The sequence below is a fragment of the Gekko japonicus genome, unplaced genomic scaffold, assembly GCF_001447785.1.
Source record: "Gekko japonicus isolate JY-2015 unplaced genomic scaffold, Gekko_japonicus_V1.1 scaffold802, whole genome shotgun sequence".
NCBI lineage: Eukaryota > Metazoa > Chordata > Lepidosauria > Squamata > Gekkonidae > Gekko > Gekko japonicus.
In genome coordinates this window covers 200,005-215,707 of record NW_015175994.1, presented here as the reverse complement: position 1 = coordinate 215,707, position 15,703 = coordinate 200,005, and the positions used below count along the sequence as shown (strand labels likewise).

Genomic DNA, 15,703 nt, shown 5'->3' with positions numbered 1-15,703 from the left:
TTGGAGTGCCTCACAATCCTCACTGGTTTTCACCACCCTGAACAACTTCGTATCATCCGCAAATTTAGCCACTTCACTGCTTACTCCCAACTCCAAATCATTAATGAACAAGTTAAAAAGCAGTGGACCAAGTACTGATCCCTGTGGTACCCCACTGCTTACACCCCTCCACTGGGAGAACTGCCCATTTATACTCACTCTCTGTTTTCTATTAATTAGCCAGTTTTTGATCCATAAAAGGACTTGTCCTTTTATCCCATGATTTTTGAGCTTGCTTAGGAGCCTTTGATGAGGAACTTTATCAAAAGCTTTCTGGAAGTCAAGGTAAACAATATCTATTGGATCCCCCTTGTCCACATGTTTGTTCACCCCCTCAAAGAACATTAACAGGTTAGTGAGACAAGATCTTCCCTTACAGAACCCATGTTGAGTCTGCCTCAATAGGTTTTGTTCATCTATGTGCCTACTAATTCTTTCCTTAATAATGGTTTCCACCAATTTACCCGGTATCGACGTCAGACTGACTGGCCTGTAATTTCCCGGATCTCCTCTGGAACCCTTTTTAAAGATGGGAGTGACATTAGCTACCTTCCAGTCCTCAGGAATGGAGGCTGATTTTAAGGAGAGATTACATATTTTTGTCAGGAGATCCACAAGTTCACAATTGAGTTCTTTCAGAACTCTTGGATGTATGCCATCTGGGCCTGGTGATTTATCAGTTTTTAAGTTGTTTATCAGTTTTAGGACCTCCTCTCTCGTCACCTCAATCTGACTCAGGTCTTTCAACACCCCTCCCGAACTCAGCGGCTCTGGAGTGGGCAAGCACCTCTCATCTTCCACAGTGAAGACGGAGGCAAAAAATGCATCCCCCCCCCCAAATTTGGATCAGGATTCACTGAGGAATTATTTTAACTCTGTCAAAAATGCCCCCCAAATTGCTTAAGCTACAGGAGGAAAAAAAGACAGGTATCTATTTTGTGTTTGTCCTTTTTCACTACCAAGGCTTACTACAAGGATTTTTGACTTGGGAGTACTGAAGGGAGAGTTAATTTCCCTTGCATGTGCTGTGTTTTACAGCTGATTTTTGCAGTTAAATTCACTTTGGGAGACTTGATGATGGAATTCCAAATTCATGCATCACTTGATCTAAGCTTTTATTTCTCAAGCAGCTATTCTATCCAATTACTATATGACAAAAAAGTTGAAATTGAGGAGAGTTTCTAAAGCAGCTTGCAGTATGTCGTTGTTGGTCAGTTAGGCTTGCCAACTGGCCAACTGGCCCATTTTACACTGGAATGACCAGTTTTTCTTCCTTCTGGCTAATTTCTAGATCTCAGTTTTTGGAGGAAATAGGAGAAAAGCCAGTTGCTTCCTTCATTATAACTATTCAGATCACTTCCAGTGAGATTGGAGAGTTCTCTTCAGTCTCACCTGAAGTTATTAGAGTCATCCTGTCATGAACCAAATGCTTCAGGATGCCCTGACCTGGATAGCACAGGCTAGCCTGATCTTGTCAGATCTCGGAAGCCAAGCAGGGTCGGTCCTGGCTAGTATTTGGATGGGTGATCTTCAAGGAATACCAGGGGCATGATGCAGAGGCAGGCAATGGCAAACATCTGAAACATCTTTTGCCTTAAAAACAAGTCTAGCTCACCACCTAGTGGTGCATAACACTAAAAGAATTAGAACTGCCGGCTGCCAGACTATCTTCAGATCTCCTGGCTATACTGCACACACTGCCATATGATAGTTAAATAATTAATTGCTTAAAGATAGTGAGTAGGGTTTACAAAACCTTCCTTTCTGCTGCTGGTCTATCCATTCCCACTCCTTGCCCTCCTACTTTAGTTTTTCAGCAACTACAAAGTGGATGAGCCATAGGTCAGACCCCAGTACTTGCCAGGTTTATGTTTTCCAGGAGCTGGTAACCCTAGTCAGCAGTTAAAAAAAATGCATTGGATGAGCACAAGACATTGGACATACGTACAGATCTTGGATCCCAAGCTATGAAAGTATGTTGTGCTGATCCACTGAACTTTAATAAGAGGAAAATAAAATCATACGCTTGGTTTGCTAACTGAGGATTTTCTATCAAATTGGGACCATCATACATTCAAATTTTCTCTAATATGATTATTTTATAGCATACATTGCTTGTTAATGCATAATAGTAAAATAAAGCAACTATAAAATTAAATGGTGATTACAATTAAATGTTGAGTGTTCCAAAAGCACTATATAATGCCAAGTATTATTCAATATTATACCTATTTTCATGTTATTAATCATTGCTTCTAATTTTAAAAATTTTTGTGGTTGAGTGCGTATCAGTAGAGCAGTAAAATGGGGCCATGCAGAGACAAGATATGGGCTTAGATCCAGTGGTACAACTTCCTCACTCCCCCGGCTCCGCATGCAGCCCAAAATATCCCCAGGAATGCTGCTCTTGGGGTACAAAGGACTTCCAGGAATAGCATGAGGGAGAGCTGGAGATCTGCAGCAGGAGGGAGAAATCAGCAAAAATTGTTCCCTTTACAATCAACAGAAACCCTTTGTTGGATCCAAACCATGGGTTTTTGCATTGTAGGATGGCTGCCTTAAAAAAAAAAACTTCATAGATTTAAAAAAAGACTACGTTCCCTTAGTCATGGGACTAAGCATGGTCTAGGAGAAACAGAATGTTGAGGGTATCTGCTTATCAAGTTAAAGGAAAAAATGGGGAGGGGGTGTTAGCCCCTAAGAGCTAATAATATGCTGACTGGGATCCAGGGGAAAATTCCTAGTGACTCCTCCCTCCCCTGGAAATTCCTTGCAGGCTACCAACTTGTTTTGTTTAGTGTTTTCAAAGATTCTATTGAAGCCAAAGAAACTGGATGTTGAATATGTGTGAAAGGACCATGCATTTTTAATACTGCTTCTAAATTATACTTTGAATTCCTCTGATTTATCTATCCTCATTGCAAAGAATTTTTTTTGAAAATTAGATTTGGACAGGGTACAAAGTATTGGCCACTGAAGTACGATTTCTTTACCTGATGAAAAGTCATTTTATTAATGTTTTATGTGTGGTATTGACTTCAGCAAACTGGAAGATTTGTGAAGAAACATTATGCCATTGTTTCAGTCTAGCTGACAGGGTGTTAAAGTGACCATGCACTAAACAATAGTGACTGACATTTTACTGGTATTATTCTGGCATGAATTTTGCTTTTGAACTATTTAATATAGATTTAGCAAGAAGGAACCTGCAAAATGAAATGGGGAATTTAACTCACCAACCCTCTCCCCACCACTCTCCCTGCCTGAGAAATCCCCCCTTTCATTTTGCAGGTTCCTTCTTGCTAAATCTATATTAAATAGTTCAAAAGCAAAATTCATGCCTGCCCACCTGTTCCTCTCCCTGCCACTCTGGCCACACAACCACAACCCCCCCCCCATCATTCTATGCATCAGCATGGATGTGTACCTCATGCTGCGGCGGTTAGAGCCATGGTGGGCCTGACAGATTGGTGGCAGAAAGTGGACTGTGGGAGCCCAGCAGAGGCTTCCACTTCTCTTTGCCCACCTCTAAAGCCACTGCCTCAGCCACAGAGGGAGGGAGCAGTGGCAACTTACTCTCTGCCTCTAGCACTGCAGCCTCAGCAGCAGACATGGGAGGAGGACGCTTCCATTCCTGCCCCACCCACCAGCAGCAATGACCAGAAGACAGTTGCTTGCAAAAAAACAGACATCTGCCCTCTGTTTCCTTTTTTTCCTCTTGTAATCACTCCTTTTGAAAATTGTGGTTTTTCTGCTAACCTGGGTTGTCCCCTAAATTTGGAGGACAATCTCCATTCTCTCAACATGGCCTCAATCCACAGATTTAAGTACCTGCAGGGGCCATCTTGACATTTAGATTTATTGATTTGCCATGTTCAGGGTTATCAATGGTTTCTACTGCTAATATCTAACCAATATTGTCTCCAGAATTTAAAGAGCCTACTTTAGAAAAGGACAGGAGAATTTTGAGGGGTGGGGTGGATTGGGGGCAGTGTCTTTTAATGTCCCCTTAGTTTCAAAAATAGTTCAGTATTTGACACAGGAGCTGTTGGGGGACAAGTTTAGATTTCATCTGAACATGTACATCTAACTGTGATTTTTAGGGTCCTCTCACAAATCATTTAAAAATATTAGCTATTTACAGATTTTTCAAATATAAATGGCAGATTTTACATCTCTGTGGAATTTTAAGTTAGAACATCTAAAAATAAATGTGATATCAAAACAAATTCTTAAAGATTGTGGTAGGAATAACTGTCAGATTTTGAAAACATTTTAAACTAAATTGTTTTACAGTCAGAAATATTTGTAGAGGGAAAACTCCACATTTGAAATGTCCTTTGTGAAGTGAAATTTCCACACATTTGTGTAGACTTGTGCTGGTGTCTAGATATATAGATACAGTAGTGTCACTTTCAGCTGCTGCTTTAACTGCAATTTAGTGCAGTGAGATGCTTTCATGTCACATGGTTATAGCTAGGTAGATTAATAGGGAGTTCTGTCTGGAAATTTCTTTCCTGTTATTGTTCTCCCTCAGCTGCTGATGGTGAAGTTAATTCTCTTTAGTTTTGTCATGCTCTGAAGCACACATTGCCAAGCTATGATAAGCTTTACAAGGAAAAATGAGCCACAGTGTCCATCAAAGTCTTAAACTTGCATTTTAAACTTTGGCCTGACCTGATGTGCCATTCAAAATGCTTCAAAAGATTATTTTTTTAAGAAAGGTTCAATATGTCCTGAGGCTATCGGTTTTGAGTTAAACTGGGTGAAGTAGAAATATTTTACTCATCAGCTTTGCAGTCACAGAGTTTGCCTCAGCTAGAACAAAACTGCTGAGGCATTTAGAGAAAATTAACCCCCCATCCTGGCAGCCAGATGTGACTGGTTTCTGATGAATGCACATGAGTGGGCTGAAAAATCAAGAGACTGTGAAATTCCTGTCAGGTCCGTACAGTGCAGAATGGGCTATTGACTGCTTTCTATATTTCCCTCCATCATTCTTCTTGAACACTGCCATTAATTTCCTCTCCCACTCTGACTTATTTTTTCCCCTTTCCTCTTTTAGCTCTTTCGGCTGCAAAGCAAGATGCACAAGGTATTGGTGGAGTACTTCAAACTGCGAGGCCTCTATAGCCAAGCCGGGCTGGCGAAGTTCCAGGCAGTCTCTCATGAGAATGTTCAGAAAATATTAGCTGTGCAGGTAGGTGATTGCAGGGAAGTAGGAAAGATCATTCTGATCTAGATTGAAAAGCAAATGATGGGTGGTGTGATGAAGCATTAAAACCATATCCCATCAGAGTTTTGTAAATTTTTAACCTCTTTAATAAACTGGAATTGCATGAAGGATGAATCCAGTAGGTTAGCACATGAACCACAGATAGATATTTTTAAAAGGAATACCAATTTATTCTCAGAAACCTTAAAATATTACTATAAATACATTTGTTTTTAATAGTTGAAGCACAGGGATTGTTGTTAAAATCTTTAAAAATATTACAGGACATTCCTTGCCTCACACATTATTATGCTAAATAACATGGTTGTTTTGTCATATCTGATTTCTTTAGCATAGATTTTATCACTTTTATGCAGCTTCTAAATGGATGTTGGTAAAAAATAACATTTGTTGACAAGATTTAGCTGAGTTATTCACTGGACTTTGGTGTAGAATAATATGACGCCCACATCCACTTTCCTCCCTGAGAGGCAAGATTTTCCCTCCATTTTTCTTTCCCTTTGTGACTGAGCCACCTTAGTTATCTGTCCTGAAGAACTCTGGCTGTCCCACCCTGTCACAGTATGATATTTTGCCTGTTGGCTCAGCCCAGGAACCTGAGGGAAGGGTCGAGAACAGTGCTCCCTCTAAGCCGTGGAGTCTTGTGAGCAACAATTCTACTTTGTGAGCTGCTGGCATTGAAGTTGCGAGCAAGCAATTTGGCTACTGCATAAATTAGTGTGCTCTGAAGCCATCCTTCTTGAGCTAAGACAAAAATGTGTGAGCTGGAGGATAAAAAAATGTGAGCTAGCTCACACTAACTCAGCTTAGAGGGAACACTGGTCGAGAGCCCCCTTTAACTTAAAAAACTGAAACGGCATTCGAGGCATTCTGAAATTCCAAATTAACAAAATATTTTATTTGACATAGAGGGGAAAGGTAAGGGGAAATCAGGGGTAAAGTTTCTGAGATAACCCGGGCTGCGGTCACATGGAGCATTTGCCGCGCTGATGATACAGATGGTAGGTGGATTTTCCGGGCGCGATCACACCACAATATCTGGGAAGCGTAGAGCTCCCGTGGCTAACCCGAGGCTTCCCACCAAAGATACGGAGTAAAAAACTAGTACCTCCGAGGTACTAGTTTCCGAAAACCGCGGGGCAAGGGCGGTCGTCTGATCGCGTTTCCGGTGGACTTACATGGCATCTGACATCCGCCACTGTTCGTCGCACACAAGGGGGTTTTTTGTCTCCCAAGTCTCCGCAGGTTGCACAACAGCGCCCAACAGCGCATGCGCACAAAGAGCGATTGCTAGTGCGATCGCGCGGCGCGGCTTCTGTGCCACGCTGCAGGATACCCGTCTGGTCGGCATCTCCCCCCTAACCACGGGACCTCGACCAGGATGTGTGCTCTGGCGGCCGCACGTTAGTTTCCTCCGGGGCAATTAGCCACGCCTTCCTCCCCCGCGCGATATTCGGCCCGTGTGACCGGGGCCTCAGTATAGAACTCTGATGTAAATCAGTATATGCACAGACTTTAGTTTATATGTTTCAGGCTATTGAGAGTTTGATAAGCTTTTCACAGTGACTTAGGATATTTAAGATGCTTTTGTTCAGTGTTTTCCAAACATTCCAGTATACTTTCTTTGAGCATTGACTGACTCTTTTGGTTTCCAGAAGGCTAGGACACTCTATCCAGTACTCAAACCCCTTCTCTAAAAACATCAGTACTCTTCTTGAGTTTTATCTGTCTCATAAGGTTTCATAAGGCAGTTTCTAACTACAGGGATTTCTCTACTCTTAAAAGCTATCTCCCTGGTATGACTGGATAGGAAAATTCTTCTCTCACTATCCCCTTTTCTGGCCTGAATGGGAGTCTTCCCTGATTTATTTATTTATTTATTGCTCCTATTTGTATCCCGCCTTGCCTGACACGCTGGCTCAAGGCGGCTAACAAAGTTAAAATAACATAAACAATACAGAGTTAAAACAATTAATAAACACAATACCAAATTAAAACAGCAACAGTTTACAAATAAAACCGACAGATGCTGGTGATAATCTAAATCACATCCAATGATAGGGGTAGCATCCAGCGAGGTCTCAGGCCAGAAGATGTTCTAGATTTCAGGCCAGAAGATGCCCACCCTTCCTGCCAACCTTCCCCCAGTTCTGTCTGTGTTAAACTGCTCTCAGTCAGGGCTGAATTCAGACTGAATTCTCCTCAGCATCCATTTCAGAAGTCTGTTTGACAGAGTTTATTGAAAACGTCTCAGTTTGATCAAGCTCCAGTTTGCCATGACACTTGAATATAGGTGCCACCTTTCTGAAAAATATACTGAAAGATCAGAATCTTGGCCTGTGGGGGGAAACATACTCCAAGTTGCTTTGGTAGCTGCATTTGAATAGCACAACAGACTGGAGCTTGATCCAACCAGAAGGTTTTCAGTCAAGCTCCATGCATGAGAAGAGGTAGGAAGAGCAAGCGGGGCAACAAGGTGTTTTTGTGCCTGATAGTTGTTTCATTACAGTTGTTGTGTGATGTTTGGAATCATGGTGATGGTGAGAGATGGCTCACACATTATTCCTTTTCATTAGAAATATTTTCTCACAGCTAATACTATGCCAGATGGTGCTGGAGAAATCTGTAAAAATGGCATCAAAGGAAGTAGCCCACTGAATACCAATGTCATGGATCCAGGAGCCAATCTTATTAAACCACCTTGAGTATCCCATTAAGATTCACTCTGGAGTCTGGACATTTCACCTTAAAGCCCAAACTACATATTACCCTCACACTTTTCACTGATGCTGCTTTACAAAATGCAGCCACAGAGACTGCAATAAGCAGTGGATGTCCATATCTTTTCCCTCACAGGGCGGAAATTTGGCAGAAAACTTCCATGTAGCTTTTCCATTGCATACTTCAGTCTCTACAGCTACATTTTGTAAAATGAAATTTTAAACAATAGTAAGGTTAAGTTGTATGTCATTTAACTACTTGTGTATTCTAGCCCTAGCACTCAAGAGAAAACAAGCAAACCACATTTCAGATTTGGGTTTATTCCCTCATAGTTGTTGGAAGCTGCATAAATCCAGGCACTTACAGGTTTTGGTTAACATTAAAACAGTGAGACTTCTAAATCCAAACTCATCATTTCCATCCTCAGGAAACTAAGCTTGTGTCGTATACTACCAAGAAGTGACAAGGTTGATTGGCATTTTGACTGAGTAAAAGAGTAATTATAAACAGTGAAACAGATGTATTTAGGGGAAATACAGCAAAATATTTATAGTCAGGCATAATAAAAGAGCACCAAATAGGTAAACTATGTTTTATTTGAGGATGGTAAATGTTATGCCAGTGCAGGATTGTTAGATCCAATCTACACATTCAGAATAAGCATGTGATGCAGTCCTGTTGGGATTGTACCAGTTTGTACTGCAGGAAAATTAATAATTAATTGCATGTTTGACTGCTTTTTGATCTCAGAAGAACTTCTTGTGCCAAGAAAACTAGCATATTATGAAAAAGTCTAGTTTAGAACATTTTATGGTAATCTCCAACATTTGTTTTCTGCCAGTGTAAGGGCAGGGTGAGGGGGATGACAATTTTCACCAATTTTCTCTGCCACTGCCACCCCTGCATTGTATCTGGTACTGTTCCTGGGGCTCCCCTGAGTCCCAGGCAGTGTTCCCTCTAAGCTGTGTTAGTGGGTTCTGGCATACAAAATTTTAGCTGCCAGTTTAGGGTATTTGGGTTCCAGCTCACAAGCATTTTTCCCTCCACTGGAAACAATGGAGGATAGAGGCACCTCCTTCTGGGGCCCATAGAATTGGACACCATGGTCCAATCTTTTTGAAACTTGGTGATCTTTTGGAGGAGATGCACCAGCAGCTATGTTGCAAATTTGGTGCCTCTACTTCAAAAAAACAGCCCCTCCCGGATACCCCCAGATTGATTCTCCATTATAGCTTAAGGGGCCCATTGACTATAATGGTCCCCATAGGATATAATGGAGCAGGGGGGGAATTGATTTTTTTTTGCACACCCCTGTTATGCTTTTCAGTATGATTTGCAAGATGCCTTGAGTCATAGTAAAAGTGGGATATAAATATTTGAATAAATAAGTAGTTTGGGCAGGTTGATAACGTTTAAGCAACTTCCTGTTTGTTAATTTAGTCATGGGTTCTGACAATGATTGTTCCACCTGTTATACTTGACCTGTAAATCTGTCATATTTCACATTAAAAAACCAAAGTAGACTGCAAGAGTTTTTCCTCCCCTAAGTGCTGGACTCCCAGGGCAGTATTTCAGGGGGTACTACTGAAGAGTCCACCAGTGGAATATTATCATTGCTTGTAATATTCCAGTAAGTGCTGATTCAGACTTTGTGATTGTTGTTTCCATGCGTGGCATTCAAGTGCAAACTCAAGTAAACAAATATAAGCTGTAACTAAGATAAAAATGGATATTAAGTTATGTCAATGATCCTGGATGTTGGAAATCCAGGAAAGGGAAGTAGAGGAGAGTGGTATTCTAGGTGTGTATTCTGTATAACTGGTGTTATGTAAGCAGGGCTTTTTTTCTGGGGGAATGCACCGGAATGGAGTTCTGGAACCTCTTTGACAAAATTCTTTTTAAAATGTTTAAAAGTTCATGAGTTTTCAATATACAGATTGAAAAGTTCATTTCCCTCTTGAAAGTTCTAGCACCTCTTTTTTAAAAAAAACCAAAAAACCAAAAACCCTGTGTGTACATACATTGGATGTAGTCTGTATGGTTTGTATCTGAAAATTACTGTGTGGTGGGCACACAAAGCATATAGTCTCAAGTATTAATTTAAAAATCCACAAAATTAAAATCAATCCAGGACCAGCAGAAGGTGAGATAGTTTAAAATGTGTCACGTAACTGCCATCCATTTTTAAAATATAAATCCACCTTAGGAGGTTGCATCAGGAATAAGGTAATACTGAATGGGAAAGGAGAACTTGACACTTTTTCTGTTGCTTGTTTGTCTATTCAAAATTGCTCTCCCAAAACTGGTTTTCCTCTTAAAAGAAAGCTGTATGAATAGCTGGACAAGGGTGATTTTGAATAGGAAAAATTGTCTGTGGGAAAAGAGTTGAAAACCATAACCATTTACCCACCTCTTTGTGCTTAATATCATAGCCTCTTGAAGACGATTTTCATTAAACATTGGGAGACTTGGAGAAAGTTACATACATCAGCATTTAGCATCTTGTTTGGTCCTTAAAACAAAGTATCTCTGAATGGTCAAGAAAGCACACCAATCTAGCAGTAGCTGTTCAGCCTTTAATGGAAGATATCAGGAAGAAATGAGCACTCTTCATTGACTGTCAGCATTTGGGCCATTTACATCTTTTGGATTTCTCAGTATTAATTAGTTTCCCCCCTCACTCATTAGTCTCACGGTCCGGGTTCCAGGTGTTGTCATGAAGTTAGTCCCATAAGTAAGCCCCATGAAGTTTTTTAAACCCCGGGGGAGGGGGAACCCTAATGTGGGAAGGATTTATAATTGTGCCTACCTATAATTCAAGTCTAGGAGCTGCGGTGGCTCAAGTGGTTAAGACGCTGAACTGCAGGCTGTGGAAGGTCGGTAGTTCAGCAGTTTGAGACCCAAGTGCTGCATGACGGAGTGAACTCCCGTCTCTACTTCCAGCTCCTGCCAACCTAGCAGTTCGAAAGCAAGAAATTGCAAGTAGATAAATAGGTACCACTTCAGTGGGAAGGTAATAGCATTCCGTGCGCCTTGGTGTTTAGTCATGCCGGCCACATGACCACGGAAATGTCTTCGGACAGCGCTGGCTCTTCAGCTTTGAAATGGAGATGAGCACTGCAACCCTAGAGTCGGATTTGACGAGCAAGGGAACCTTTACCTTTATAATTCAAGTATTGAGCTGCGGTGGCTCAAGTGGTTAGGACGCTGAACTGCAGGCTGGAAGGTCGGTAGTTCAGCAGTTCAAGACCCGAGTGCCGCATGACGGCATGAGCTCTTGTCTCTGGTTTCAGCTCCTGCCAACCTAGCAGTTCGAAAGCAAGAAGTTGCAAGTAGATAAATAGGTACTGCTTCGGTGAGAAGGTAAGAACATTCTGTGCGCCTTGACTTTAGTCATGCCGGCCACATGACCACAGAAATGTCTTTGGACAGCGCTGGCTCTTCGGCTTGGAAATGGAGATGAGCACCGCAACCCTAGAGTCGGATTCGACTGGCTTTCGAGCAAGGGAAACCTTTACCTTTATCTATAATTCAAGTATGATGAGGATGTAAGACCAGCACAGCATGCTAGCTCTGCAGTATTTGTAGCTTTTGGACATAGATTAGATAAGTGTGAGAGGATTTACACTGGCAATGCACATCTTTCACTTATCTGGCATACTTGCATTAATTATAGGCCCTCTATATGATGTTTCTCAACTGAGTGTCATATCCTTTCATTATTCCTCCTTTCAGAAGATGCAGTTCATAATTCTGTTCTCTCTCAGTCTTGTTATATTTGGAAGCAAATAATGTCAGCAACCCATCCCTCTGGGATTAAAATAAACTGTCATTGAGGAAAGAGGGATGCTAAATTTATTGCTGTTAAAGTTACAGCCTCAGACTCCAGTTGCAGTCTAGCAACCCAATGCCAGAACAGCTCCTCCAGAGTTAGTATCCTCTGTGCCCTTGTAAAATAGATCCAGTATTCACCTATATTTTGAACAGCCCTTTCATTTATGGTTTCCTTTTTACTTGTCAAGTGATCATAAATTTAACTACATTTTTTCTGCCATTCTTACACAGGTGGATTATAGGTGTTCTCAAGGTGGATTGTTTTTAAAACCTGTATATTCCCTCTTGCATTTCTCCCTGTGGGCTATGTTGTCATTGTGTATGCTAGTTATATCCAGGTATCTCTTTATAACCTGCTGGTTTTACGTGAGCAGACATGTGGTGTATGGTATCAAGGGAGTACTGGTATACGTTATTTATTAGTTTTTATTATTTATGTTGTATTTTAAAGTTGAAGATATGATTAGCTTTTCCATTTTACTTACTTTATCAATTTTAATTGAAATTCTAATAGAAACAATATGCTCATCTGTTGGTGAAATTTGACAGATAACTCTCATGAAAATGACTTTTACTTAAGAGACCTCACACAGTCATTCTGAATAGCTCTGTTCACTTCAGAAGCAGAGAAGTGTCTTTTTATTTGTAGAGATGCAACCAGAATCTGGTATTATCTGGATTCAGTAGCAGATCACATTCCAGTCCAGATGGATCCATTTTGTCTCAGCTTCTGGACCGTCTGTGTGGAGGATCCAAACAGATCTTAGCTGGGAGCTTTTATAGGCTGTATTGTACACCAGTGACACCATCCACACCTACTATTGTCCTGAGCAGGCCCAACAGATTTGCAGTGCAATCCTGAACACTCCAGGTCTGTTGAAGTTAGAAGGATGTAAGTCTGCTTAGGAATGTACAGATCTGGGGTGGATGATCCTAGCCATGCAGGTCACAGCTTGCAAGAAGCCATAGATGTTTACTTACTTGCTTACTTTGTTTATACCCCACCTTTCTCCCCAGTGGGAGAAATGCAGTGCACTGGATGTGCCCTCTGCAGATGGGGATTGTGCTTTTTCATTATGCTTAAAATCTGATGCATGTAAGGCCTCCAAACAGGTTATGGCGTGGCTAAGTTCCTCCTGCGGTGAGTTGTGTCCTCCTGGATGATTTTGTGGGTGAAGCAATGGATAGGATGCCACGCACAATCTGAACAGCCTCTTCAGTGGCATAAATACATCAAATTTTGCCTGAAATTATGGACTAATTTGGTAACATGAGGGCAACTGGTGGTGTTAACAGTTGAAGGTAAGCAATGGGACTAGCAGATGGAACAAGTATTCTGAAATGTTTACTGTTTATGGAGACTACAGCTGCTTCTGATTTCCAATGGCATGCTCTTCTACCATTATATAGACAACAATCCTGTCTGTTTCATTAAATTTCTTCTCAGTTAAAACTCCCATTAAACTTTATGAAATTTAGTATATTGCAAAACAATATAAATGGTGCTATTGACCTGGTGGGATCCCTTTGGTATCTCTCTATATTAAATAAGTGTTGCTCCTTTGACAAGACATTACTTTGTTCAAAGCATATTACCTTTTAAACATCCTGTCATCTAAAGTCCTCCAGCAGTGCCTCCACTGTTATGGGAGAAGGATACTATATCATGGAGCCTGCCCTTCCCAGAATGTGTTTATTTACACTTCTGGGCACCAATCCTCTCTTCCTTATCTGTGTTTCAGTCACCAAATCTGCCCTTAGAGAGAACCTACTGATGTGTCGCTTCTTTCCTTATGTTTCTGGGCCTGTCCTTAACTTAACAGCTTCCTTAGTATTGCTACTTCCGATCAGGATAGAAGTAAGCTGGTCTCAGCAGTCAGACTGTTATTTCCCTAGACCACTGCACTGTTAACTTCACACTCCAGTTCCCATTTCTCTCTATTTATAGATTAAATTCTACCTTTTATTCCTCAGGTGACCCACATCCACCATTAGTAGCTCCACCTAGGTTAGTGCCAACCCAGCATGCCAAGGCCTAAGTTTTCAATCACTTTGGTTCAAAGGGGTCTCAAATGTACCATATATGCAAAGCATTTCTTATAGCCTCTCAGATGGGAATTAGGAAGGTCTCCAGCAGATGATGAAATGATTTTCGTCTTGAAATACATGTGTGTTCTTATGAGTATCCATGTATCTTTACATTTATGTAACTAGTTATATGTTCACAAGGCACAGTTCTAATGCAAATTAAGCTTAGGTAGTAGCATGATGTTGAAGCTTTTTAATAATTAAAAGCTAGCATTTAGGCTTGCATTTCATGCCATATTGGCAGGGTTTGGATGAAACTTTGCTTACAATAATTGAAACTGTTGCACTGAAAGTGACATATCTTCTTATGTTTTATCCTATATTTTGGGGATATCAAATTGGAAATCATATTTAAATCACTTCTATTAAACATTTTTACCTCTTCTCTACATTGCCATTAATGTTGTGAAGCTACTTAAAAATAGATACTATTCTGTATTTTCCATTAAAACATATTGCTGGGCAAGGAAAAGGGTATATTATATATTGTCCAACAACATATTCCTCATGTTTATACTTGGTACTTAAAACATATTTTGAATTGCTTATTCTAATAAAAAAGAGTATGCATTTCAAATCATTAAAATGACCAAGAAATAACATGAGAACAGTATTATCTGATAATTTGTAGTACTAACAGATTATAGGGCAGCTAACTTTGAATAACTTGAGCTCCTCCTCTTTTAATGTGTGTCATGCGTTAAAGATACAGAAAGCCATTTTAGGCAGTTACCCTTCTTTTGTTACTACCTGAATTAATTATGGCATTTTAATGCTTCTCCAGTAAACACATTGTTCTATCATACATTATAAACATAGCTGCTGAACACTAAAGCATGGCTGGAAAGCAGATTAACTTATTTAAAGGCATTGGTTTTAAAATGTAGACATTTAATTTAATTATCTTTTCCCAGAAGTATATAAAGAAATGAAAAGCCTCATGCGCATTACATTCTACTCATAAGACAATGCAGAAAAGCATTTTTTGCCACAAACTCACTAATTTTAGCCATAATCACTTGCAATGTTTTTGTTTTACAGACTAGTATGATTTGGCAAAAGGATAAAATTGCTTTTAAAGTACAAAAATAATTATGAACCACTTGAAACGTAATGTCTGTGTTTTATTTCTCATCAGAATTCATTAGTGTGTAACATCAATAATTTAGCCCATCATTTGCCAACACTGACTTGGCTCAGTAGTTCAATCATGTAACCCTGTAAACTCACTTTCCATTAAAATGAATGTTGCTGACAAAGGATAACTAAAGAGATACTTCATTTATTAGCTAAAGAGATACTTCATTTATCAACATTTTTAAATTAGGAGTTTGGGACCACAGACACTTAGCTGGATAAAATATTTGAGGGAATCTTTACAACAGGCCTGAAGATGTATGTGAAATGGTATCATGTTATTCAAAATGACAAATGTCTTTTTATTTGTGTAACATGGTTCATAGCATACTCTTCTAGAGGCAAGGACAGCCACTTGCAAACAGTCAAACGACCTACCTGGATGACAGGTTGGCTGTCTTGAGAAAACAATCAAGGCGCTACTACCTCTCGACTGAATAAAAACTGATTTCCCATAACCATTTTGATGTGGAAGAATGTGTATTGCAATCAGCCCAGATGTGTTAAACCTGTCATCTCAGTGGCCCACTGTGAGTTTGGTTGGCTAGCCAATCTTTAATGAGCTGATCCATATTTCAAAGGTATTGTTTTAGCATGTGCAAAAGATTGACTTCAGCCCAGACTCCGCCACATGGCCACTTTTCCACA

General features: G+C 40.3%; 1 protein-coding gene across 1 annotated transcript in view; it reads left to right on the top strand.

The window, feature by feature from the left end:
• Nucleotides 1-15,703, top strand: part of CCDC178 (coiled-coil domain containing 178) — a 351,905-nt gene that overhangs the window by 247,705 nt on the left and 88,497 nt on the right. The window contains exon 18 of the mRNA XM_015426392.1: nucleotides 5,105-5,239. Coding sequence (XP_015281878.1) covers nucleotides 5,105-5,239 — 135 coding nt within the window. The remainder of the gene's footprint in view (nucleotides 1-5,104; nucleotides 5,240-15,703) is intronic.